This window comes from Doryrhamphus excisus, linkage group LG4, assembly GCF_037039965.1.
Source record: "Doryrhamphus excisus strain RoL-2023G ecotype Guam linkage group LG4, RoL_Dexc_Guam_v1.1, whole genome shotgun sequence".
In the NCBI taxonomy this organism is placed as follows: domain Eukaryota; kingdom Metazoa; phylum Chordata; class Actinopteri; order Syngnathiformes; family Syngnathidae; genus Doryrhamphus; species Doryrhamphus excisus.
The window spans coordinates 11,023,230-11,050,186 of NC_136360.1; the positions used below are offsets into that span (position 1 = coordinate 11,023,230).

The window sequence follows — 26,957 nt, forward strand, 5'->3', positions numbered from 1 at the left end:
TGATGAATTACTGCCATGTTGTACATAATCCTCCATTTCAGCTGCGCTAACATTTTGGGACAAAGTGGCTTAATTATCATTTACTAAATAAAAAAAAAACTTTGATGAAAGGATGCTTAGCCAGGCTTTCACTGCCAATTCAAGACTTTTTGACGGCATAGAAATGATTCCAGCCCTTGGAACTTAGTACAAGCATACGCATTTTGCATACAATGGCAGCAATTCCTAAATGGCAGGTGTCAAATCCATGGTGGAGGTGTGGAAAGACAATGTTGTACATCGGAGGGAGGCAAAATTTCTCCAACAGGGGCTGTATACCAGAAAAAAAGTGAAGCTTGTGGGGGCCGCCTTACACACTGAATTCATATTGTTAAGCATGCAAGCAAGTGAGCCTTTTGGTGGATTTTGGTTCTGAGCTGGATTTGGTCCAAATACTTTGTGTTTAATTTGATTTTCTTTTTACAATATACCAGGGCCTGATTGAAAAAAAATAACAGTAGTGGCCCCGAGGCCGCATTTTGGCCACCCCAGCCTTCCTATGTCCAAATTTTTGTTGCGCTAGCAGGACAAAACAGAGCATGTTAGTGGTCTCAAAAAGTCTCACACTTCATTCACAGCCTCGTTTTGCTTTTGCTTGGCTTTTAATACTTCTGACATCCACGCACACACGCAAAGGCACACACACAGATGGTGAGGTGGCGTTGAAGTCATGATGTAGCTGATTGTAAATACACTTTGTCTTTGGTTTCCTCATTCATTGTTCCAGGGTGGTATCAGCATGTGGTCTAACATGAACGAATGTCTGCCAGGGTTATTTTTTGTTTAAAAAAAAATCAGCAGCAGCGAGCCAGCTGCCTTCGACAGGTCAAAACGGCGCCGGTTCCCCCCCCCAAGACGGGGGAGCGGAAGCGGGGAGTCGGAAAGTGTCGGGCTCTGCGAAGCGCATTAGTGCACTGCTGGGAGTTGAGATATGTTCACCTCTTCAGCCCCCGTCTGACTTTTTTAAAATGTCTCCAGGATGGAAGACCAACCGTGTAAACACGCAACATTTGCTTGGTCATTGCCACCAGCCTAGCGTGTTTGCAACGCAACACTCTTACCCCTTTGGTACAGAGATTCCCCCAAGTAGCCGCATCACGGTAGTTCTGGCATTTATTCGCCTTTTCCACAGAATCCAGCAAATTGGCCTGCCGGTGTCACTGTGTGAAAGTGTGTACAGCACCGGCTTCTATCAAATACTTCTATGACAGCAGCAATTGGTTTCTACACAGCAGGATGCGAGAAGTGAGTGTCATGTCTTAAAACGCCACACAGTAGTCACGGCATTGTGGAATTCCCTTTCAACAGGAGTGTGGGCCAGGGATCATTTGCTGCCTGCAGCTCGATATTGTTATGTAAAGTTATGTTTGTAAAGGTAGGCAATTCCCCAACTTTCCCCAAGACTTCCCCGAGTGTTGGGGGCATTTTCTGCCTTCGGGGGTGGCTTCAGACCTGTGGACAGGATGGAATGTGACGTTTGAACATGGAACACTAACTTCTCCTGCCCTGTTGTGCTGAAAGCAATTCACAAGTGACTGCATGATGCTGTGTCATGTGTTATTGGGTTCTATGTAAAAGGCACGGGTGAATAAAAGCCGCCTCATAGCTCTGATGGTGGCCATTTCCCCCACTATCTCTGTGTAAACAGGAAGATGCAATTAAGCCTTCACCTGGCACCAAACATCACCAAGGTGCTTTACTAAAACTGAGCTGGGGCGATAAAAAAACAAAGTGAAAGGAAAAGACGAAAAATGTAACATTCAAATGTAACAGACAAAACACTGTGCAATCATGTAGTAATGTGGTAATACTGCCAGCTGCACACATTCTCCCAAACAACAGAAGATAAACTTTTTTTTCCTTTCCTTTCTGTACGGCTCCAGGCAGCGTTCAAGGTAAATCATGTAGTCCCCCCCCCCCCCAATGAGGAAGGTTTAGCTTGGATTGAGATCGTGGTACAAACACACATATTATATACAACACATTGGACGAAGGATGGGGAGAGAGTTACATCTCGTCATAAAAAACAAGACACATTCACGCCCACCCAAGCAAGCCCTTATGTTACAAAAGGGGAGAAAAATAATAAGTGGAAGTAAAATCATCTTGTTATTCCAAGACTACGCCTGGAGGCATCGATGCTTTCAAAGTCTGGACCGTCTCAAGGGGGAACAAAAGACGGGGGGTGTGGGAGGTTAGTCCAACATGAGTGTCACTAAAAAAAGGAAAATATTGAACAATACAAACGAACATAGGATGAGCTCTGTCCATTTGGGGAGGGGGAGGGCAGCCAGTGCGAGAGGAGGGGGGGGGGGGGCGCATTTCAAGTGCTGAACACTGGTGCTCAAATCAAAGAGATGAGTGGTGCACGTCCTTGTTCAGTAGTCTTAACATACACACTCACACACACAAACACACACACTCATTCACTCACACACACAGGGTTCTCTTGTTAAGGCAGTGGTGGCAGGTGAGGTTGCAGTGGGAGGTGCCAGAGAGGGAGGGGGTGGAGGAACGGTGATGGGATATCGGGCAGTGAAAGCTCCCAATGGGACTCCTCCTGGTACTCCTTAGCCGCTAGTTCGTTGCGGTCCTCAGCTCTGCTCACTCAAATGACATTAGATTGGCCGGCACCTGCACCAGGGGTTAAAAACAAAATAAAACAAAAACAAAAATACAAGGTCATAAGGAAGTGTGTGTTTGTGAGGGTGTCCCTTCCCACCTGTTGCCTGTTGCTCTGACATGCGGCACTGAGATGCTTAAACCACAGCAAGGCGTTCATCCTGTTGCCCGCTTGGTATTTGTAGGTGTTCCCTGGGCAACAGACACACAAGGAAGCACTTTAGGTGAAATCTACGGACACACAGTTCTTGTTTTGACTCCTACCATGATGGAACATGAATGAATGGCACGCAAACCTGCAAAAAGCAAGCCAAACTGAAGGTATTGTTTGGAATGAGAGAAGGAGAAGGCAGGTCTCCTGTATTTACTAAATGGTTGTTTTGTATACCAAATGTTACAAGGACATAGCTGCTCCCCCAATGAAAGACCAGAAGTAGTTTAGGCCCGGGGTATGGTGTTACCTGCTCCTCGTAATTAGGACCTGGTAGTACTTGGTAGAGAGTAGATTGGTGTCAAACAAAGTCAGCACAACGGAACTCGCTTAAGTCGGTCCCACTTATGTCAATGACCTATCCATGCCAACCAAGTCATCAGGTCCCGGTCCGCAGTAGTATTCTTAAGGTAGCACCTTAACAACAATAAGGTACATAGTAGTTAATGAGGAACAAACCTACCAAACCCTGATTGACCCATGCAGATGTTTGTTGGCCACCCAACAGTGCAAACTTTGCAGTACCACTTTCATTTCATGACACACCTCATACATACAGTAAAAGAGAGTTGTGTTAACATTAAAGCGACATTGGTCGGTGTCACTATTTAGTAAGGCTGCGCATATATGAATTTCTTGCATCATGCATTTACTGTATTCAGTCATTAAATACAAAGTGATTGACAAAAGCAAAGCATGTTTGCAACCTGTAAAAACCCTCCACAAAGCAACTTAGCCCCTGACCAACTTTGTCAAGAAGGTAGCGCTTGGACACAATAACGATCCTCCGTCGCATCACATCGCATCCCTGGTGAAGCACGCATGTGTGTCCGAAGTGTGGTGCACGTGACATTAGAAGAACATAGCTCATTGCAGACATTGCTAAAATGTTTATGAAATGTACAATGTGCTAAAATGTAGTTTATTCTGCTTTATATATACACAATAAAAACTGCTAATATGGGCTGCCATGCATACGGCAACGATTTCAGTCCATGTGTACAAGAAGCTGGGCTGAAATCTCTATGTGTGTGTGTGTGTATGCAAGACTCACCATGCTCAGAGTCGGTCAGCATGAAGACATCAGGATGCTCGGGATCATCTGCCATCATGGCCATCAGACCCACCACGCACACACTCTTGCTAGACTTGGACTTGAACTGGTGGGGAATGACACCAGGAAATGATAAGAAAGACATACTGTAGGTAGGTGTGTGTGTGTGTGTCCTATCCTGTGGAGCTCGCATGCTGCTCCACAAGGTTCTCATTAGAGCCTGTGAGTGACACACAGGGTGGTAGTGATGTCATTGTTCTCATTAGTCAATGAGTGCTACCATCTGTCTGCAACACACACGCACATATACAGCATGTTGCATCTAATTCTTCTCCAACTTGCCGTGTCAGGTGAGCTCCTGCACAGTCTCTGTTAACGCGAGCATCATTGTGACAGGCAGCTGACTACTTGACTGTAATAATACAACATTCAACACGATGACCTCCAGTCTGCCTCCTCATTCTTCTTCCAGCAAGTTCTTTATCAGCGAGTCGTCATCTTTGTACAATTTCTCAATTAAAAACATACCAAAGTGATGATCTCTTCCTGGTAATGTTGCACTAAACAATTGTTAATAAAAACAATTGTTTCGTCTGATGAGGAAGAGGGGAATGTTCTGCCGTGACATCATTGTATAGGACCGTGTCAAAAACAACTTTCATATGTCAACACTTGTGAAATGGATGATGATGTGCATGTGAGAACATTTAATGATTCTCACCTGTGCTTGCAAACAAACATCATAAAGCACGCAAAATGTGTGTTTAAAAAGACCTGTGTGCTTACATGTTTTCTTTCAGTGGCCTTTAGGGACTTGACAGGATAGTAGTAAAGTTGTGTACTGCAGAGAGCCACCCAATATTTTGTCCAGGATGCCACCTGTAGACACGCACACAAAAAAATCATGCAATAAATACAGTGGAAGCTTTGACGTTGAAGGCTGTTAAAGTTATAAAATTCATATTTCGAGCAGAAAAAGGAAGGGGAGGGGCTCCACTTCCAAAACTTCCATTATGCATGACGTCATCAGCTCAGTTTGATGAGCTGCAGCTGCAACCGCCTTGCTTTGCACCATAGGCAGACAAACATTGGAAGCAAAATAAAACTGCCAACAATCTTTTGTCGTCTACAGCGGTTAACTTCTTATTACACTTGCATGACAAGTAAGAATGTGGGATGCAATTAAGATACAATTGATTAATTCCTGATACCTTATTTTACAGACTAAAAGTTATTTTTATTTCCTTAGTTTTGCTGATCTTTAGCGTCAGGTGTGACTTTCATATCAAAAAATATATACGGCCGTCCCTCGCCACTTTTTTCTAACAATTAATAAAGCATGCTGTTTTGTAGTTGAAAATTTGTATTTAAAAAAAAAGCATATTTAAGTACATTTATGTATTTTTTCGTATCTCAATATTTTTCAAGCATAAAAATAGCTAAAACAACTCATATACAAATACAAGTCATTAAGAAGACGCTATATTAGTCACGAGGTGTCAGTAATTGTTTGGTGAGACACACAAGCACCAGACTTGATCACGGGAACAGTTTAAACGACATAACACAAAATAACATAATCATAATAATCAATCATCATAATAATACCACATAATGTCTTATTTTCTCTTATGATGTCTACTATATTGGGTAATAGGTATATTGTGTATATTGTGACTATATCAGTGTAAAATGGATTACTGTGTATGATTTAATATGTGCTGCATGTAAATTAAAGTGGGGTGGGCCAGAATAATTCACTTAGTTGAGCTAGTGATTCAGTTTGGCACACAGATTTAATGATACCTAAAGTGTTTTGTTACAAAATGTAACAGCAGTGCGGTTTATGTAGGACACTATCTTGGAGAATGTAGCTGCTGCGTACACACATATGATTTTCAGTCTGTTAAAATTAATTTGCGAATACTGTTTGATACATTTCTCCTCAACTCTCTTCAAATATTATGTAGTTTCAAGATGTGTGCACTTTTCAACTGTGTATGAAGGCTGTGAAATGGAAGTAGAGAAGACGTCATACACTCAGTCAGTCATCTTACTAAAATTAATATGCCTGATGAGGAGCAGCTGCATTGGCCGGATTAACAATAGCGACTGTTGCTTTGTCAAATAACCTCATTAATCACCCACGCGTCCCCCTCCCCCACTTCTCATTATTGTACATGGACAGAGCTCTAGGTTTGTTTCCAGCCAAAACAGAAACAGGATAATCTCACGAGCAGATATGAAGCAGCTTACAAGAGAAACAAAAGGCAGTGAAAATGAAATGCAAGGTCAAAAATGATGAATCAGTTTAAACAGTAAGCATGTGTTCTCACCGTTGGCTTCTTGCCCTCCTTGAGTACAGTTTTCCGCCTCAGCACCCCCTGGACCGTGACAGCTCCGGGATAAAGGTGAACCGCAAGCTCCTCAGATTCTGCAGAGCTACAACGGGACAAAGATATCAAGGCGAGACGTCACCCGAGCATACAAGCAGGCAAATTGTACCTGCAACAAAGCAACACATGCATGACGACATGCATGTCACCACGCCGGTATAGCCGGTACAAGTGGAAATGAGCTCGTAGGGAGGTTGGATGGCAACTTTTTTTTTGGTTTTAATGGCGCCTGTCTAGTGGAGCGTCTAGGAGTGATTCTCAACTGGTTGGTCATTCTGACGGGGATTTTTTTTAAAGCCCAAAGACAGCTGGGATAGGCTCCAGCACACCCACGACCCTAGTGAGGATAAGCGGCTTAGAAAATGGATGGATGGATGTGAAAGCAAAGTCTCTTGCTGAGCCAGAGAAAATGTTTCCCTGAAGGTATTTTAAGCACATTAAATATCATCTACTTAGGTGCATCTTTGCGAATCACAAGAGCATATGTGGGATTTTAAATGTAAAAAAATTGCATGGTGCTAGTGCTTGTGATTGAATGCATTTCCTTTATGTTGAATATAACAAGGCATTATTTTGTATTTTATTTAACTATAATTGATGTGCTTCCCCCCGTATGTTCAGTTTCACTGTGCTTCAAATAAAAGGCTCTGAAATGCAACTCAAATAGTCTTTATTGAGAACTTATTGAGACGTTACCGGTCTGCGAGACCAAATATTTGCTGGAACAAAATAGAAAACCTTTACACTTAAGAAAAAATAATGCTGAATTTGAGAAAAAATATATATTTTTCCTGAATTGTTCATTCCATTTATTTTATGCTGGCACACTGTTATTTTGCACCCATTCAAACTGCACTGTCTTTTTGTGACATATAAGTTGCCTGAAAAATCTGAGTTGAAGTTTCCACAATTTGGGTTGTGGTTCCTGCACCCAAACCAGCTGAGAACCACTGGTCTAGAGGAGAGCAGAAACGTGCAAGGTTGCGGTGCAGATTGCAAGCCTACTAAAGTCTGGTGGAAAGAGAGAGGAGGCCTGTTGCTCACCTGATACAAAAAAAAAAACAGTCTTCGCTACACGTCTTTATATAAAGAATGGACTTCTACCAAATACTGTATGTCAGTCAGCTACAGACGTGGGTGCTGTCAGTTTGATCAGATTGTTTACTTAGGCTAAATTTCAATAGGCTAACTTAGCATGATGCTGCTGTTAAAAAGTGAGTGTAATTTTAGCACTGTAGCTCACGCAGCTATGGAAGTGTTGCTAACATTTGTGTCCTGTCCCACTCCTTAATGTGATGTTGATGTGATGGCATCTATCACGTTGGAACATTGGCAATGTTACAGTGTTCGTGTAAAAAATGCACAACGGTGCTTCTTGGAGACACACACGTGGACAAACACAGATCATTAGCACTGAAGCTAGAGATGTGTAAACAGTGTGTTCCCAGTAGAATTTACTTAACATTTTTAAATGTACAATTTCCAGCATCAACACTTGAAAATGCTATAATATGGTATCCTTTAAAGAATCAGTTGTGTGTGTGTGTGTGTGTGTGTGTGTGTGTGTGCAAGAACAACATGCAAGACATTGAGGAAAGTGAAAGGCAGATTAAAGAGCCATAAACCACGTAGACAATCATTATTCCCCGACACCTGATTTGTGATGCACTCCTGACACACACCGAAAGATCCCAGTTGTAAACACACACACACACTGTGAGAGCTAGCACATAGCATCCCCCTGCATGGTCTGAAGGGCACCAAGTGAGGATAAGAGAGGGTTTGGTTCAGATTTGTTCCGGTCGGGGTGTGTATACCTGCTGGGCCTCAGGACTCCTCTGTAGGGGATGCGGGCCACACGGGTCACTGGGCCCAGAGAGTGATAGAACCGAGTCCTGTTCAGAATAGGATAAGATAGGACAGGGTATAGGCGGCACGGAACACTGTTAAGGCTGTGCTGCTGCTGTTCTGTGTTGCCCTTTATAGTGTAAGGTTGAGGGTGGGGTGGAAGAGTGGGCCATCTTGTTAGAAGGGCAGCTCTGATGTGTTACTGTAGCCTTTTGGAACAGTAGGCTAAATAAGAAGTAGTGATGCTAGATACTTGCTAGCGAGGAGACTGAAATGATTGTAAGTTAAGACATTCCAGGCTGCTGGAGGGATGAGGCATGGTGGCCTTGGAGAAGCAAGCTGCAGCGTGGCGAGCGTGCGCCACTTAGCACTTTGAATGACTCACATCGAGGATAACCATTTGCTACCATCTTGATCGTGGGTGTGAGGGGAGGGGGGGGGGCACTGCTGACAAGGACAAGTACCATTAATTATATTGATCTTACCTCTCAAAAGCAGGCCATGACACTTCCTCGCTGAGCTCTGAGCCTTCGCTGCTCCCTGTGACCAAAGTATGAAAATTCAATTTAAAAAACCTAGGTCTGCGATTTCTGCGTATGGACATTTCCTACCAAGTGAAATGCCGCTCGACAGTGTGGAGCTCTCTGCTTGACCCCTGGTGGGACTGTTGCTCTCCATCACACTGTCATCCAGCAGATGGCGAGAACCAGCATTGGGGAAGGTAGCACTTTTGAACTCCACTGTATTCATCTTATGGATGAAACTACTTGGACCCAGCAGTGACAGAAAGACAGAATGGGAAGAGGGGTTGGGGGTCGGCAAATAAACTGTTAGTATACAGATGACAAACACGACAGAAAAAGAGCAGTGAAAAAGAAGACCGACTTGTAACCCAGACTGTGACACTTCCTGTGTCCATACGGTAGCAGGTTCCTCGGGGAGGGAGGTGTTGCCGGGACTTTAGAGGCTTCAGCCGCCACCGAACATTTACGGCCACAGAGAGGAGACGCAGATGCCTCCTGGCCTGTGAGATGGAGTGATTTCATTCAGGCCCCATACTAAAAATGTTATTACACCATGCATAAAACCATGTTTTATTACACTAACTCCATTGCATTCATTAAATTTTACTCATTATCTTTTACACCATCTGTGCGCTCTAAAATACTGGTTGTATCTTTCACAACATTTCTTATGAGCGGCGCTCACCAGCAAGGTCCTCTTTGGAGGCGTTTGCCCGTGGCGTGCTGGTGCCAGGCTCAATCCTCTGTGACAACCTGTACAGAACAACACAGGTATTTTGAATTGCTGTGTTTTAAATGTATGTAGTGTAGATGATTAAACAACACTCACTTGTAGTTGTCATCCTCCACAAACTTCTGGAGCTCCTCAATGTACCTGACTGAGTTGAGATACTTCTGTATATGAGGCAACACTGGTATATCTGTAACACACAGACATATTTGCATTCATATATTGATAATAAGTGGAGACCACTACAGGGTGACAGCTGGGATAGGTTCCAGCATGCCTGCGACGCTAGTGAGGATAAGCGGTATAGAAAATGGATGGATATTGATAATAACATAAGCAATACAGTCGTCCCTTGCCACATTGCTCCTGAATTCTATCACAGTGTTTCAAAAATCAATTCATAAATGATCGCTGCTTAGAGGTTGACTATGGCTTTTTATCAGTCAAAAATATTGAACGACAAGTATGTAGTATTATACAATGGTCAGTAGACATCAGTAATGTTATATTGATGAGACATACTGCAGTGCCGCGCACCCACGCCTCCGTCCCTCCCTCTTTGCCCTCGCAAGTGGCAAAGAGGGAGGAGAAGTCGTGAGAGGCTTTAACATAGCCAAGTGCAATCTTAACCAATCAAAAGAACGCCAGTCATTGCCTTTAAATGTGCAGGATTTATAGCATTAATTTGAGGTGGGGAGGTGGGGGGCGTTTTTTGTGGTTTTTTATTATTGCACCTGAAACTTTTCCACGTACGATACAGGGCTGCAGGCCGGTGGTTGGGCACCCCTGTTATATGTAACACAGCGTACTATTGTTAAGATCTACAGTACTATTACAACTTGTTGCTCTTCATTCCACATTGTTGCTGCTGCTGTTTTTTCTTTGGTTTGTTTAATTTAATTTCTAGAATGTGCAGCAGGCAAACAAAAAATGAGTTGCGGGCCACAAATGGTTCCCGGGTTGTAGTTTGGAAAAAGCTGTCATAAACAGACAGATTTTTCATAGAATACATCCCTTTGGTTCCCACATTTTATGTCCATGTCGAATTAAGTGGGCACTTTTTAGTAATAAGCAGAACATGGCAGACTGGGACTCAATGAGTTGGTCGACATAAGTGTGTTCCACTGAATTATGGCAACCTTATTATCATAAAATGCAATTCCACCACCACAATGCTAAACATGGTGAAATGTATAACTCAGTGACAGTCCTTACTCACCATAGGTACAGGATCTTTGCAGGTCTGATATGATTCTGAGAATGTTATTCATCAGGTTTGATCTCTGCTCGTTCTCCAGAATGCTGCCCGTGGAGGGGTAGGCGGAGTCAATGTAGGTCAGGTCAGACAGGTACATCCCTGCCAGAAAGACAACAAAGTGTGAGTCATTTGAGGAATGCACAGCAGTTTAATTTCATCATGCTCTCCTCTCTCATCAGGTCAAGGGTTCCGCCACTGCAAGTCAAATGAGGATAGAGACCATCTGTCGGCGGTGTTATTTTAAACAAGAGGAAGGGGGAAATAAAGCCGTTTCCTCCTGACCCAAAAGAGGAGTTCAGCTCATTACAAAGCAAGCACAAATACACAAACACGGAAGACTGGAAACGGGTCCATGTTTCTCTGGAGGCATGATGCAAGCAGCTGTGAGGTTCATGGGGTGAAGCTGGTAATTGCCTCTTGATGTTTCTCAGAGTAGACAAGAATAAAAACACTGGGCAAGCTTGCTGGTTTTTGCTCCAAATGCAATCAGATTAAACATCCTTGCTTCCCCAACTCAAGGCCATCATCTCACTGCATCACTTTCCTGCCTGCTTTTTGACAGCCTTGGATGCTCCTGCATGGATTCTTCACCTCTCATTACAGAAATATTAACATTTAAGTGCCAAAGTCAAAAGTGGCTTCCAGTCACCCTGAAAGATTAGCAAGTTAGAAATGAAAGCACCATCTGAACTTTCTTCCATTCGTGCTCGTTCTCATGTACAAAAACACTTATCAGCGACACCTCAGCTTATTTCTTGGAGACCACAGTTGTGTAGTCCCAAAGAAAACGGCTGCAGTTCGCACACTTGCAGCTGTATGTGTGACGTGAAAGTGAGAGGAAAATACAAGGTGCGAGGTGCAAGATACTGCAGGCTCAACCACTGGAAGTTGTGCTCTTAAAACCACGTCAACAGTTTGTCACAGATAAATCCATACGTCCAAAGACACCTGCATACAGATGCTAAATGCAGACTGTGTCTGGAGCCCTTTTCACACCGTGTGTGTTCCTTTTCTCTGCAGGCAGGTAAGGCAATTTCAGAGCAAGACAGGGAATAAAAACATCCTGTCTGCAGCTCTGTTAAAGTAAATGACAGTGCTGATAGCTGAATCTCTGGTCAAACCCTTCGCATGCTGAAAAGGATGGGCGACGGCAGCAGTCTGTAATCGGCCTCTGCCATCGCCAAGAAGAAGAAAGTATGCAATCAGTAGGCTGGAAGGCAGCCCTGAGCAAAAGTAGGCGGATGAGCCTTGCTACAACCAGGACACATCCAAGAGAAATTTGTTGACAGTGATCATCATGTCTTTCATGACAGATGTATTTTTTGTGCGCCCACCTTTGCCCACACACAACATCCAGTCTGAGTTTTGGTTTCAATCCGCTTATATTTACTTTACATAGAATTTTACTGCATTTAGTATTTCTCTATTATAAATTTCTAATATTTGTTTTTGTCTTATTTAATCCCTTTCACGCGTAAAAGCTATGTTTTTCCTGCGTTGCTGATCTGGAGAACAGCGCTGACAGAGAATTGGGGGACAAAGTTCCCCTGACAATTGGGGAGTAGTATAGGTAGCCTTTTTTGTGATGGGCTCAATGGAACCATGAAGTTGACCTGGTCATATTCTGCCTTTGGGAGTAGTATCAGCAGCCCTTTCAGTCCTCTTAAAAAATAGCTTTTTCCGGCGGGAACATTTTGTGTAAACGGCACCAGAGAAGAAGCAAGCCACCCCACCAATTTTCTGGATTTGGAGTCGTGTGCCGCCTATGTGAAAGGGACATACTTCTCTCGTGCTGTTAAAATTATTTTTTTTGTATCATTCATCATCACGATTAGCTCACAGAAGGCATCACCATCTATTACTGAGCGTTTTTAGACGTGACCCTCTTCAAGCTTCTTACTGGCTGTACTGTATCTTTTAGGCTGATCGCCTGGAGAAAAAAAAATCCTCTTTGTCCAATCAGTGACATCAAGTCGGCTGGGCCACTCCAAAAAACAGAGGAGGAAAGGGGGGGGGCAATCTCCAAACTCCCACACCCCTTCTTCTTCTCCTCCTCTCTTCCCTCCCTCCCTCAAGTCACCCCCATCCTTTGTGAAAAACTCAAGGCATCCGTCGTCTGAGTTTAGTCTGTTGAACAGGCCGGCCCACGGACAAGAAAGTTTGGGAAGTAGAACAACGATAGCAACGATTAAGAATATATTGGTGCGTTTATAGCAGCAAGACAGAGGAGGTGTCTGGGGGGCAGCTTAAAGTGGAGGCCATAGGTTGAGGACAAGAGACAACAATGAATCCTGGATGCTGCAACTTGATGAGGACACAATACGGCACCAAACCTTAACTGTAGGAGACACAACATCACTGCTGATAATAAAAAAGGTGAGTGGGTTCTCTTTGGTCAGCTTTGTTTTATGTGTGTGTGAGTGTCTGGGCAGCTGTGTGAGCTGAGCAGAGAGCTTGTGGAGGCTTTTCGTGACTGGAAGCTCCAGCTGCAGACAGAAATATTTAGCAATGCTTCATGGGCTCTAATCTTTGCAGAAAGTGTGTCAGGCGCAGGAACACACGTGACTTCTCTGATGCCAACTCAAGTATGCAGAGTGCATTCATTGAGAATCATTAAGAAGAGGAGCAGATTATGTGACGCTTCTCTAATATTTCACCCAAGCAGCATAGAAAGGGAAAGTACAGCAAGAAAGCAGGGTTGAGTTGAACATTCCAGTCAAACACTTGACTGAGGTTGACATGATCATACAAAGAGATTTGAGACACGGAGCTCCATCTTGTTTGTTTTTTTCGGAAGTGCACACACCACCTGAGGCACGTACGCTTCACCAGGTGGAATCAATGAGGGCTTTCAGTTCAGATGTCCTTTTCTTAGGCCCCACAGCCATGATAGCTAAAGCACGAATCACTAATAATGCCAACTATTTGTAGGTATGTCCTTGTGTGCTGGTCTCTGCTCAAAAAGAGCATCTGGGTTTGCTGTCAACTGCCACGAGTCAAAAAGGACAGTCCAATATATTCCAGTAAAACAAGCAAATGGCAAGAGGAGCGAAAGTTTGCTGTAGAGAGTAAATCCTAATATTATCCATAGCTCCAATAAGTCTGGAAAATAGAAAAGAGAAGGGGAAGAGAAGATGGTGATACAAGAGGAACCAGCTGCTTGAGAAACATCCAGGACATTCCATGCTCGAGTTGCAGCCCTCACCTGAGACTGAGCTTCACTGCAATCGACGCTTCACTAAACTAACTTTTCAACTGAGCCAGAGCAGGAAAAAAAGGCTGTAAAGCCTCCGAGACAGACACTCAGATGATGCATGGCGGCCTGTCAGTGCCGGTTAACCACTGGCCCGCCACAGACCGAGTTGTAACCCAACGGGAGATTGATAGCTTACTCAGCCAGCACCCTCAGAACTGCTGTTATGGGGCATCGGGCATGGAGGCCAATTGTAACTCGATATTTGACACAAGGGCTGTGTGCGGCTCCAGGCAGCCAGCTTGATCTTATCAACTAAAACGGAGAAATGCAGCTCCTTTATAGATAACACTGTCTAGTTTAACATCAGTGCAACCACGGGGAGCGATCTTGGACACCCGGACGGGTCGCATGACTGATTAGCTTGCATTAGACCCCGGCCGGGGCAGTCACAGAATCCTCAGATATGTCTTGTTTATAGCTGCTCTGTGAAGCCCCCCCTTAATGAGAGCTTGGACACAGTTGAAGGGGCAGGCCATCATGGAAAGAAGGAGGAGGAGGTCAGCCAGGAGGTCAGGGGAAACACGGGAGAAGGAGAAGCATGTGTAACAAAGTAGTAGCCAAGGGGAATGTCTTTGTGAACTACAGCAAGGTATAGGGAGAAAACTATACAGTACCACCACCCGAATTATCTTATCTAATTGCTCCTGGCTCTCCGCTCTTCCCCAGAGCACCTTGCGTTCTTCCTCATATGAAACTACACTGTGGTGGGTAGGGTGGGGAACCTACCACAAGGGGCCAAACAACTTCAACTACCAGGATAGAAAGTTGGAAATTCCATGATTTAATAAGATTTAATACAATGCCTGTGTGTTTAAAAGAAGCACAGAGGAGGGTTGTGTTTGCGAGAAGGGGAGTGGGGTGGAGGGTCTTGGTTTGTGGGGGCGAATGGGATGAGTGTCCTGCAGTGATGGAGGAGGGTGTTGGGAGATTGGAGACTCCTTATCTTGACCAAGAGTGACAGATAGCGAGAGAGAAGGGGCCTTATATGAAGTCATGTTCGCACATTTATTCCAGAGGAAAGTGGAGCTGGTTCTCCACAAAGACCGATTGACTGCAGGAGCAGATGGGGGGGTGTCTTAGGTTGAGGAAGGGTGGGGCAGCACCGTAATCCCACATATGGACCTCTGACCTTAACATCAGCCAACATGTTTAGGGTTTCACTAACAGAAGGGAAACAGATGGAGGTTCGTGGGGGCCTAGGGGGCTCCCTCTGAAGGTACTATGCATCGGAATGGTAGATTGATTGGTAGCTAGAAAGAGACGTGTATCCCTAAATATAAGCCACTTAATCTAACAAAACATCACCATTTCCCCTACACTTCATCTTTCACCTTTTAATCTTGAGGGAAGGCTCCAACACAATCTCTGGCTCAAGTCCCATTTGTATAGCTCCATTCTCTCCTTTTTAATATCTCCCACATGTAGCGTTTAACGGGGGGAACTGGACATAAAACACTAGCATTATTACAGCAACACAAAGCATTTTCCATCCCATGCTGGTGGTGGCAATCTGTTGAAGGTGTTTTCATTATACAGGCCTTCATTCCAGGTCAGCCATCACGCTGTGTTGACCTCACATCCTGCCTGTGGTCTACTTATCAGCATGCAAACCTTTTCTTCTCCCTGCTCCAAACTATTTGGATGTCTCTCAGCAGTTAGCCCTGTAACATCTGTGTCAGCAAGCAGCGGGAGTCTGCCTGTGTGTGTGGTGTAACACAAACAGTGGCTGGTGACACGATGTCGTAATCAAAGGCTTGGACCGTGTCCTCAAGTAGCGCACTGCTGTTTATTGTTGCCGTATTGACTTTTTGTCTTGCTCGCTCAATGCACATTTGTTTTTACTTTTCTGCACACAGCAATGGAGATGTCAAGGAGTTTGGGGCAGTTTTGGACTTGTGGGAGAGTCAATAATCCACATGGCAATTTTGGGGTATAGAGGTTGTTCTCTCTTTATGGTGTTAGTTAGAGAAGAACAAGCTCCCATACATGAATTCAAAACATTATTTTGGTCCATCAGAGACCAAATTACAGCGGAAGATTACAATATGTAGCTACACTAATCATCACTCAACTGTTGTAACCTGGTGATGCAAGGTTTACTGCAAAAACAAATCAGCCAAATCTACATAGCAACGTCACATAGCAGCCCTCCTCCCACTCCCACACAGAGTCACGACTGAGACTGTCACCATCACAGCTCACTACAGTATCCGTGCTTTCTTTAATAACTTAATGCTACTAAATCAATCCAAAGAAGACACCTAGTGACTATTAAAAAAAAGGCCGTAAATCAAAACTGCGCTGAAAGCTTAATGAGCTCACAGCTCATTTCTTTTTAAAGTACACTGTTATTTCTACAATTCACTAACAAGCCAAAAATATGTGACTTAGCTGTGAGCTTTGTCAAGGCAACCATAGCAACATATGGCAGAGTTTACATTGTGTATCATTATGTGGGTGGGTACAACTTAAAGCAGCACCAGGTAGTCCAAGACTGTAATTGAAAATCAGCTGCTGTATATCCTGTCTGAGACAAAGAGCTGCATTCATTGCGAACAAGCAGCGTGTTTTCTATTCCAAACAACAAAGTCTTAACATTTATGTTTTAACTTTAGCTTTGAAGTGAGACCATAAATACCAGGAACTGGAAGAGCCCTCTCAGCACACACCTTTGCCAAGGCCAATGAAATGCCATTTTCCACTCAATTGATCAAATTGGTTCCCCCTTGGTCACATCTTTTATGTCAGTATGTAGGTTTACAGCTTGTTTTCTTGCAAGCTGCAGTCTTTATTTAAAGAGCTTGCACTTGAATTACCGTGTAGTGTCGTACTAAAAACAAGCCCCCTCAGAACAAAAGAAAGTGTGATCCAAAATACAAAGGAAGTAGGTGACACAGTTACAGTCCTTCCTTTTGAGCCTGTGCCAAAAACAACAAAATTAAATTAAATCACAGCAAATAACTACTGACAGTGTGGAGAGAGGACGTTAATAACTATTAGTGGGTTGAAGACCCGGCTGTGCACTTAGAAAGACTTATGAAGTCCACGCTGTTGCCAAAATATACTGTAAGGTGGGGGCTGCAGCCAAGTCCTTTATTCCTCGCCGTTTTTCTGGTTTCACAGCTATGTTATTGAATACATGTATTCATCAAGAGTGATGAACAGGAAGAGAAAAATCTGTATCAAGTTCTCCAGTTTGCCAGATCTTTCAGTCAAAGTGATTTAGCTCAAACCGCAAAGCCAAGCAGAGTAAAATTTGTAAAAAATGAGGGTTTACATACAATAAAAGTGGAATTGCGTGAAGTTGGGTAGCTACTAGAGTCAGCTCACTACTAGAAAATCACAGCAATTAATAAGATCTCATGGACTCGTGCTCTTTCAGAAATTCATACTGGTCGGCCATGAGACACAGGGACCCAGGGTCATGGTAGAAGAGAAAACCTTATGATGTGGATAAGAGTCACCCAACTGATTCTACTGGTTAAATGATGAAAGAAACCTTGAGACCGGTTTGCTGCCTAAATTGACATCCCACTCACTTTGAACTGTACATGAGTTGCATTAGCGTACAGCGGACAAAACCCATTGTCCCCATCTCAACCATTTAGCTATGAAAATGTTTATATAACTACGTAATGGTGGATTTGCAGAACGGGTAGGAAATGCAATGTTTATGCATGGATTTTGTGGCACTGTCTCCGGTTATCCTTACATCAACAAGTCATCAGTTAAGACAGAGCAGTTGTGATGGGAATGATGAGGCATGCCGTGCTGAACCCACCAGACTAAAGTAGAGAAAAGGAAACCCGCTGGATAGTCAAGTTTGAGCTGAACGACAATCAAATCCGATCTAAGGAATGATTGCAACAAAATTCCTGTTGTCAGAGTTGTTTAGTAGCACGCACACACACAGGTGTGAAGACGTTTTCTTATTGTTTTGCGTGTTTGTCACACTTAAATGTTTCAGATCATCAAACAAATGTATATATTAGTCAATGACAACACGATCAATCGAAGTAACAGGCGCCCAGAAATTAAAAACTTAATTTTGGTCCCTAAACATTGGACTTGCTCAAGAACCAGTTTCAGCAAGGGCAGGTGCATGCTACAAGGATGCAATGTGTACATTACATCATGTCTCACAAACATAAGGCACACTCTTTTGGTGTAAATGCACAGAGGAAAAGAAAAGCTATCGCTACAGAAGCAAAAATGATTATCATAGCTTTGAGAGACAAGAAACACCCACCAATATTGGCAGCACTTTTGGTATCAAGTGTTCAACTATCACGGACAAAGATCAAATCCTCCAGCATTCATAGGACCATCTGCTCCTATGAAGGCGACAGTAATGGGTGATGTCATTATTGTTTTATTTCCTGCCTATTGTGCTTATTCATCCCAATAAACCACTGAATAAAGGTAATGTCTTAACTAATTATTCTATTTCAACTTTTCATTATTGTATTTTATATGTCCATGTGTTTTGCGTACAGTGTGAGTTACTTAGGAGTTAGTTTAGGTATAATATCTGACTTACATCACATCACAGAACTCCAGACCAAGTGTATAGCTGTATAATACAAAGGACAAGACGCAAAGATGATTGTGATGATAGTGATGATAAAGCTCAGTCACCATTCAGCCATTGGCTGCGAACATGGGGTTGACCTACAAGCCTGTCTGAGGGCAAAATAGTGTAGACAGAAAACAGACCTCCAGTTGGCTGGGTCATCAAATGTGCTCTTTCAGTCATGCAAACAACACTATGAAAAGACAATTGTGTCGCTGCACATTTACACACTTTTACAAACTACTAATTGTGTGCAGATTTGTAAAAAGTGTCAAACACCTTTTTCTTTTAAAGCTGATGATAGTCATCAACATGTCTGAAAAATGGTCTGAAAAAAATGTATAATCAACACCACACCTGCTTTCTTTTGTTTTGTTAGTCTTTGAAAACAAAGAGGCTGTTTCCGAGCGCTAATGTGTAAAGGTCTTCTGTTCACTTAGGAGGGCCAGGGGGGCTGCCCATCAATCCAGCTGCAATGCAGGGGCTGATGTGGAGCCTGTGCGCCTTACTCTGCGTCTCCCTCTGGGAGGAAGGTTCTTGCAAGAACTCTAGAGAAGCCCGGAGAACCAAAGAGACATCTCTCCACAGAAGCAAAAGAGCTCCACTGGATCCTGATGTTAAAAAGTGTTCCTACACATTCCTTGTGCCTGAGCAGAGAATTACAGGTTCGTAACATTTATATTTGGACTCCATATTGCTGCTTGGCAATCCCAACCATATGTTCTATTTGTCATCAGGACCAATCTGTGCCAGCTCCACAGCTCTTGAGCCTGACAAGGACAGAGTGACACGCATGGACATAGCAGATGTTCGGGAGGTGCTCAGCAAACAGCGACGTGAGATTGATACATTGCAGCTGGTGGTGGATGTCGATGGCAATTTGGTGAATGAGATGAAGCTACTGAGGAAAGAGAGCCGGAACATGAACTCCAGGGTGACCCAACTTTACATGCAACTGCTGCATGAGATCATCAGGAAGAGGGACAACTCTCTGGAGCTTGCCCAGCTGGAGAACCGTGTCCTCAACGTGACCTCAGAGATGATGCGGCTGGCTTCGAGGTACAAAGAGCTGGAGGCCCGCTTTGCCACAATGGCTGGGGTCGTCAACAACCAGTCCATTCTCATCTCTGCATTGGAAGAACACTGCCTAAGGCCAATGGGGCGCAGTGATCTGCCCGCAGTCCCTCCGCTAGTTCAGGTGGTACCACAGAACATACCTGTCAACAATCGCTTCACCAATGAAATACAGAGGGACCACAATAACCGTGGCTTTTCACATGGGTCTCGCATGAACACACCAACTGCAAACCCACTCGGAATTGAACCTCCACCGCCACAAGGAACACTTACTTCTGATGGTAGGTACGAGTTAGACAGTATATGCAGGATAAGAGCACTGAATAAGCGACTGATCAAGAACAAATCTAACTTCCTTCATAAAGTCTGCCTTTCATTTCCTTGCCAGCTCAGTGTACTACTCTTTTCAACATAACTGACAAAGTTAATACCTTCATGCTCCACACACACAAAAATCATAAAATCTAGTCCACGTATGCTCACCATTACTACAAATACACATTACACGACCACAGTTTGGACTATTTGAGGCATTTTTTAAACCACTATGGCTTTGCGGGTGGATTTAGTTTAGCATCAACATTTCAGGGCGGTGTTTGACAGAAAAGACAATGTGTAGGAGCACCTTTTACACAAAAAGACATATGATCAGTAGAAAAATAGAAGTTCTGGAAGAGAGGCAAGGGAGGTTAAGGCATAAATACTGGGGGCCTTAAACAGTATCCGAGCGGGATCCCACCCTCAAGCTGAGAAAACCCATCTTCCATAGCCCTTCAGGCCCCCCACACAACGCCGGTGTTCATGCTGGTTTAATAACACTCACTCAAGAGAAAACAGAGGAACTGCAGTGGGATGTTTCAGCTGCTTCTGCTTTGGGCGAGATTGTGCTCCTGATAAATATGTGAAGATTCACACAACAATCAAAATGTGGTCACACATGTTTGGATAGCTTTAGATGGCAGGATGTTTGGAAGATTTGGAGCTCAAGGAGATGTTTAGACCACAGTGATTTGTTGTCCTCCAGCCATGGAGTGGAAGAATAGACTTGTTTTTTGGTTGGTTGACGACATTGCACACACTGAAAAGTCCTTGACCTGACCTTTTAAATGATCATCAGGTCCATTCAAGGACTGCTTCCAGGTGCGGAAAGCTGGTCACACCACCAGTGGGATGTACCTGCTGAAAACCGACAGCAGCGAGCGACTGATCCAAGTCTGGTGTGAGCACGGCCTTGACAACGGCGGCTGGACCGTGTTGCAAAAAAGGAGAGATGGCTCAGTCAATTTCTTTCGGAATTGGGAGAACTACAAAGTAAGTTCACGAAGCTCAGTGTCAACAAAAGACAGTAATTGATTATTGAGGTAAAAATAAGAAAACAGGGTTCGTTTGGAGGTCACTAAATGAGCGTGTGTTCAGTGACTATATACAATTTAGTCACAGATTTCAAACAAACCCAAATCGCAGCCAGGGACCGGAACATAAACATACAGAATTAGCATGTAAGTGTTTATCCTTTCCATGTGTCAGCCTTTGCAACTCCAATGTGAGCAGCAATGCACAGATAAGGGAACACTTGAAAGCTCTGCTGCGTTAACTGTCATTTCATTTCATGTTGAGAATTCAATACTGCTGTTTGGCACAGGAGAGAGCGATGTATCTGGAGCTGAGCGTTGTCTTAAGTGAAGCCACAGTAATTTCAACTAAATAGTCTAAATAGCAGTCCAGCTTTAAAACATGATCATTTCAATGTGCAAACACATTCTTCGATGTTTTACTTAAATGCAGCCATTAGACTCACCACTGAAAAATCTTACTAAGCTCAATTTGCATGAGCGTTTTCACGGAATTGACTGACCAAATGGCAACAAAATAAAATGAGATCTTGGCTTCAAGCCACTGGGTCGACCAACAAACTATCTGTGTATGCTGCTGGCTGCTACCTCACAGTATTTTCATTTGTCTCTGTGGTGCTCGTCCCTTTACTAGAGAGGCTTCGGCAACATCGACGGTGAGCACTGGCTTGGGCTAGAGAACATCTATAACCTGGGCAAACAGGGTGACTACAAGCTGATGGTGGAGCTGGAAGACTGGAACGGGAAGAAGGTCTATGCGGAGTACGGCAGCTTCCACTTGGAGTCCGAGAGCGAGGGCTACCGCCTGAGGCTGGGCGCCTACCAGGGAAATGCCGGAGACTCCTTCAGTAGTCACAATGGCAAACAGTTCACCACGCTTGACCGGGACAAGGACGCGTTTTCTGGTATGCGTGATTTTCTTGTGTCTGCCAGTTCCACTGATTAACTTCTACAACTGTGTTCCTTTCTTGCCAAGGTAACTGCGCTCACTTCCATAAGGGTGGCTGGTGGTACAACGCCTGCGGCCAGACCAACCTGAACGGTGTCTGGTACAGTGGAGGAGTATATCGCAGCAAATTCCAGGATGGGATCTTCTGGGCAGAATACGGAGGAGGTTTCTACTCGCTTAAGTCAGTACGTCTGATGATCCGACCCATTGACTAGAACTTGAGAACATTGTGGATCTTTCGCAAGCACCTCGACCTTGTTTGTTTGTTTTTTGTTAATATACCTACCGAAAACACACTAAACAAGTAATAAAAGGAAACATTTCCATCGAGGAACAAATAACAGCATATGGAAGGACTGATGACTGACTCCAGCACCTGTGATGCTCAAATGAAAAGAAAAGTTCCTGGTTGGCTCTGGATGGAACAAGGGAACAGTGCGTGTAATGATGGGAGGAATGAACTCCATTCTTTGGAGAGGCTAATATTCACTGTTGAAAGTTATATATAATTATAATATAATATAATTATAAATATAGTTATAAGTTCATTCCAAAAGATAAAATAAACACTTGAATGTTTAATTATTTCAAGTTGCTAGTAAGACTACCCTGACAATGGAAGGGCCTTGTGCCAAAATTTTCCGCATTTTGCCGAAATTTTAGGGGATTAAGGAGAAAATTGAGTGTAAATATCTATGGCTTTATTGTAATAGTTTAATTTAATTCTACTCAGGCCAAATGTTCACAATGCCACTTTGCCAGTTGTTATTTAACAGTGAGTATTTATGGTAACCATAGATATTTAGCTCAGTAAGTTTGAGATAATAAGGTTGCAGCAGTACACTGGTTAATATCGTACAAAATGGTGGGATTATTTAGGTTCATCATACCCTGTACATTTTTGTAAACAAAGTATTTTTACACTGTTGTACTTGTACAACATGTATCATCTATTTTCATTCTTTTACAGGTATATATTTTTTAGTACATAATGGCAATAATCCTACCATGAAAAGGTTATTGTAAATCCATTCATTGCTATCCCGTTTCAGAAACACTAATAAGACGATGCATACCGTGACGACTTACATGAACTAAAGGTTGCCAGTTTTTATTTCATTGTCTCAAATAAAAAAAAAGTCAACAATGAACTGTCCTAACTTTTTACTGCTTAGCTGCTTTGTTCAGAAGGCCTTGTGCCTTGCCTATAGTTGCCGGGTATCTAGTCTATGAAAGCAAATAACTGGAAGTTTGTTTGACAACATGCGCTTGCTGTGACTTCTGTTCTGAGGATGACGTGACGTATAGGTCGGATACTTACGACCTGACAGCTCAGACTGCAGTAGATCAGATTTATATCCACATCAGATCGGATTTATATCCACATACCAAAAAGGAGTTGCATTTGAAAAATCGCAATTGCACTGTTCGATAACAAAAAACAAAAATAAATTTCAGAGCACATATGAGAAAAAATTAAATACAAATCTGAATTGTGTGTGAACGTAACCTACTTATTTTCTGTCACCTCTCTTTTCCTTCAACTTTCACTCATCTCGCTGTCCTCTTTGTTCATATCTATCACTTGTTTCTATCTTCTTTCCCTGGAAGTCTCACCTATTCTACCGTGTCACTCACTTCCTGAGCTGATCAAACAGTATGTAAAGTAAAAAAAAAAACATGTGCCCATCAAAATAGAAGTCCTCACTGACTGAAAGTCCAGGTCCATATAGGATGGTGTCTAGGTCCGTAAGTTATGCCTGATCTAAGGTATATGTGACAATAACGTGATGTTATACCGTGTGACATAGCACAGCAAAATCCCCAATTCTTCCCCTCTAATAAATACCTCATGTACAGTAAAAGTTGAGTCATTATTGCTCCCTGTCTGAATGCGGTCAGAGCAGATATGAACTGTCTGATGCAAACATTGTGTCAGACTGATGGTGTAAGCCAGTCTGGGCCTTCGTCTAACTTTGCCAGCAGCAGCTGCAAAGCCGTTAAATGCTGCATAAAAGTAGCAGACAGACAGTTGTTGGCTTGACACCTGACTCAATCAAACAAAGTCGCCAGAAGGGCCCAGACAACCCTAACTGATCATGGCTAGCTCTTGCAAATGCATTCATACAGTATGGGGGAGAACACTGAATAAGTTCAGTTCAGACCCAATATTAACATCTTTAAGAGGGCGTGATTTATCACAGCGGAACCTATGTTTCTGTAGTCTCTTTGTGTGCGCGTGATTGACTTGTGTGAACAGGAACAAGCTAATCAGAGTGCTTTAACAGAGTGGCACTGTGGCCAGCACAGACAGGAGGCGTCTGTCAGCCCAGCCTAATGGCAGGTCAGGACTTTAGAGTCGCTCACACATCACTTCAGCACAAATGCATCAGTGTAGAAAAAGCTAAAGGAAAGTAGACGTGCAGGGTCTATCCTTCAGACTTGCTATCAGCAAAGCATGAACCACGGAAACGATACAGATTGAGAAAAAAATGCTAGAAGGAAAGGAGCTTTCTATGCCTGCATTTCAGTGGCTACGTTATGGGACAAGCATGGGGGAAATAATCTGCCAAGGAAAATGGAGAACAAACAGGACAGCAATAAAACACATGCAGACAAGCTTGAGGATTTTCCTTGCTCAAGGGAGGGATGAGGGATGTGTGTGCGTGATGTCAACTCAGCGCCAACTCAAGAAAGGGTGTAAATATTTTGGGAAAGACAGGTATTCCTCAATTTCTGTCTGATTTATAGCTTTGTTCTAGCCGAGAAGAACAAATGAATATTCTGCACAGGAAGAGAAAACAGATGATAAAATGAGACTGAACATGGCGATGAATGACATAATGAAGCAGGAGAATTAAACACACTCCTCCTTGCATGTTTTAGTTTCATACAAAACAGTTCAGGATGCCGGAATGTTTTGTTTGCCCCTTAAAGTTGGTGAAGCAGAAATGTTCTGTAGAAATAGACCTCTAAAGTCAAACCATCATGTCAGCAAATCTCCTGAGACATCAGCTCATCAGGAGCTTCACAACAGGAACCTTGAGCCATGAAACAAATAAACATACAACTTCTGGTTTTGTACAATACTCTTGAAAGTGTTTGCGCTGCAGTATTAGCAAGCAGACTAATTGATCAAAGTGTAACATAAGTTACATTAGTTGTAGTAATTATTGAGTTTTGGTGTCTGACCGGAAAATATAGTAAGGACTTATCAACATAGAATAGAATATTTTCATAGTATTGGCACATAAAACCTGTTTAAGATCTTTTAAATGCATTTTTTAAACATTATTAGTGCCCTCTCGACATAACACCCATATACAGTTGTGAAAAACTGTTTGCATGTTTGTCACACTTACATGTTTGCTGTGAGACATTTTTGCTCACGGCAATTTAGTCGAGTAATAAGTACAATTTGCTTAAATATGCATATTTTCCTTATTAATAATAGGCCCGGGCGGCACGGCGGTCTAGTGGTTAGTGCACAGACCTCACAGCTAGGAGACCAGGCTTCAATTCCACCCTCTGGCATCTCTGTGTGGAGTTTGCATGTTCTCCCCGTGCACGCGTGGGTTTCCTCCCACATTCCAAAAACATGCTAGGTTAATTGGTGACTCCAAATTGTCCATAGGTATGAATGTGAGTGTGAATGGTTGTTTGTCTATATGTGCCCTGTGATTGGCTGGCGATCAGTCGCCCAAAGACAGCTGGGATAGGCTCCAGCACCTCCCGCAACCCTCGTGAGGAAAAAGCGGTAGAAAATGAATGAATGAATGAATAATAGGCCCCATTGAACTGTGAAACAGCAATCATATATCAATTCATTTCTGTGTGGAAAAACCATGATAGAGCAAGGGAGCGATGTTTGAACTGCGATGTAGCAAGGGATGACTGTATTCTAGTATTATTACGTCAGTCTCTCTTTATATCTGCAGAAGGTGATAGTGTCCACAACTGTATTTACTGTACATGATTACCTATGGGATAGGATGCACAGTGACCAAGTGGTTAGCGCGCAGGCCCCACAGCTAGGAGACTCAAATTCAAATTTGAAGGTTCTACCACTGCTCACCTCAGCCTTAAACTTAAAACAAGTGGCATTCAAGTGATGTATATCTTGTGTACCATTATACATGAAATTCTTTGTATAAAAACACTGAAAACCTCAAGCTCTCACAGTTCTTATGGTTGGGTTGGTGTTAAATTGGGTAATGGGTAAGGGTAAGAGGATGTGTGTGTGTTTTACCTAAGTATGGTATGCAGGACACCATGCTCTGGCTGCTTATGTAGTCTCGCAGACGTTTGTAATTGTCTTCTTTGGACATCAGGAAGTCAAGCCGGTCAAACGTCGCCTTGTCCTTCCGACTCAGTAACTAGCAAGTCAAAAGGTGGTGAAGCCCATTAGAGACAGAGTTGTTAAGGTCAGACTAAATGCTTGTGGGTGAAATCACTAGGAAGCATAGAAAAGAGTCATGCTGCACGTAGCATTTCATAAAGATGATGAGGTGATGTCAAGTTCCTGTATTAAAAAATAATATATAATATATATATAATAATATATTTAAGTTAAATATAACTTAAAAAATACCTAGACCAAAACAAAAAGAATCTGACATTCGAAATCATCTGTGATTCATTTCCGACCCCCTGCAGTCCTCTTTTAGTCTTTCCTAGCCTTTATTGTATGTCCTTTTAAGACGTTCTCCAATTACAGACAGTAACAATACTCACCGCCCATGTTTTGGTCAGCCTGAAGATGGGAGCGCTTTGGAGGGCCGACACAACAGCCATGACAGCGTGGAGGTTGTTCATTTCGCACAATTTCTACAAGAAAAGACACAAGTATGTTATGTCTTCAATACAATTTAGGAGTTGGGAGTTGACAGTCATATTTAGGAAGGTTGTACCTTGGCGGTGCGGATGTAAAGACTCAACACCTCAGCTCTTATCTTTAACGTCTGTGCATGGAGGATCTCCCGAACCACCCAGAAACTAGTCTGGATTGGACACACACAAACAGACACTGAGGTTCTGGTAGAATTGAGCAAAAGCAGACCCAGAGAAG

The 26,957-nt window shown here is 43.2% G+C and overlaps 2 protein-coding genes across 6 annotated transcripts in view; one reads left to right on the forward strand and one right to left on the reverse strand.

Moving 5' to 3' along the window:
• Positions 1 to 1,354: 1,354 nt before the first annotated feature.
• ralgps2 (Ral GEF with PH domain and SH3 binding motif 2) overlaps positions 1,355 to 26,957 on the reverse strand; it is a 55,718-nt gene continuing 30,115 nt past the window's right edge. Inside the window, exons 7-21 of one of the 4 annotated variants that reach the window (XM_058072272.2) lie at positions 26,800 to 26,889; positions 26,624 to 26,716; positions 26,139 to 26,265; positions 10,644 to 10,781; positions 9,524 to 9,614; positions 9,380 to 9,447; positions 9,056 to 9,194; positions 8,782 to 8,933; positions 8,656 to 8,710; positions 8,140 to 8,217; positions 6,263 to 6,368; positions 4,713 to 4,805; positions 3,927 to 4,032; positions 2,762 to 2,853; positions 1,355 to 2,673 (exon numbers count right to left, since the gene is read on the reverse strand). In XM_058072272.2, the coding sequence (XP_057928255.1) occupies positions 2,644 to 2,673; positions 2,762 to 2,853; positions 3,927 to 4,032; positions 4,713 to 4,805; positions 6,263 to 6,368; positions 8,140 to 8,217; positions 8,656 to 8,710; positions 8,782 to 8,933; positions 9,056 to 9,194; positions 9,380 to 9,447; positions 9,524 to 9,614; positions 10,644 to 10,781; positions 26,139 to 26,265; positions 26,624 to 26,716; positions 26,800 to 26,889 (1,458 nt within the window). In that variant the 3' untranslated portion in view covers positions 1,355 to 2,643. Of the gene's footprint in view, positions 2,674 to 2,761; positions 2,854 to 3,926; positions 4,033 to 4,712; positions 4,806 to 6,262; positions 6,369 to 8,139; positions 8,218 to 8,655; positions 8,711 to 8,781; positions 8,937 to 9,055; positions 9,195 to 9,379; positions 9,448 to 9,523; positions 9,615 to 10,643; positions 10,782 to 26,138; positions 26,266 to 26,623; positions 26,717 to 26,799; positions 26,890 to 26,957 lie in introns of all 4 variants that reach the window. The other 3 variants (XM_058072271.2, XM_058072274.2, XM_058072273.2) reach the window with 3 other exon arrangements.
• Positions 12,789 to 22,107, forward strand: angptl1a (angiopoietin-like 1a). Of its 2 annotated transcripts, XM_058072275.2 has the most exons (6): positions 12,789 to 13,058; positions 18,952 to 19,176; positions 19,249 to 19,869; positions 20,706 to 20,899; positions 21,575 to 21,845; positions 21,917 to 22,107. In XM_058072275.2, exons 2-6 carry the CDS (start codon positions 18,987 to 18,989, stop codon positions 22,102 to 22,104), a joined length of 1,464 nt encoding a protein of 487 aa, XP_057928258.2. In that variant the 5' UTR covers positions 12,789 to 13,058; positions 18,952 to 18,986; the 3' UTR covers positions 22,105 to 22,107. The 2 variants fall into 2 exon arrangements, with proteins under 2 accessions (XP_057928258.2, XP_057928259.2); XM_058072276.2 differs by lacking the exon at positions 12,789 to 13,058 and having other exon boundaries at positions 18,937 to 19,176.

Excerpts from the sequence above, each read along its gene's own strand:
- angptl1a (XM_058072275.2), top strand. The coding sequence starts at position 18,987 with ATGCAGGGGCTGATGTGGAGCCTGTGCGCCTTACTCTGCGTCTCCCTC. Across the intron at positions 19,177-19,248 it reads GCCTGAGCAGAGAATTACAG|GACCAATCTGTGCCAGCTCC; the intron begins GTTCGTAACATT and ends ATTTGTCATCAG. Across the intron at positions 21,846-21,916 it reads GGACAAGGACGCGTTTTCTG|GTAACTGCGCTCACTTCCAT; the intron begins GTATGCGTGATT and ends TTTCTTGCCAAG.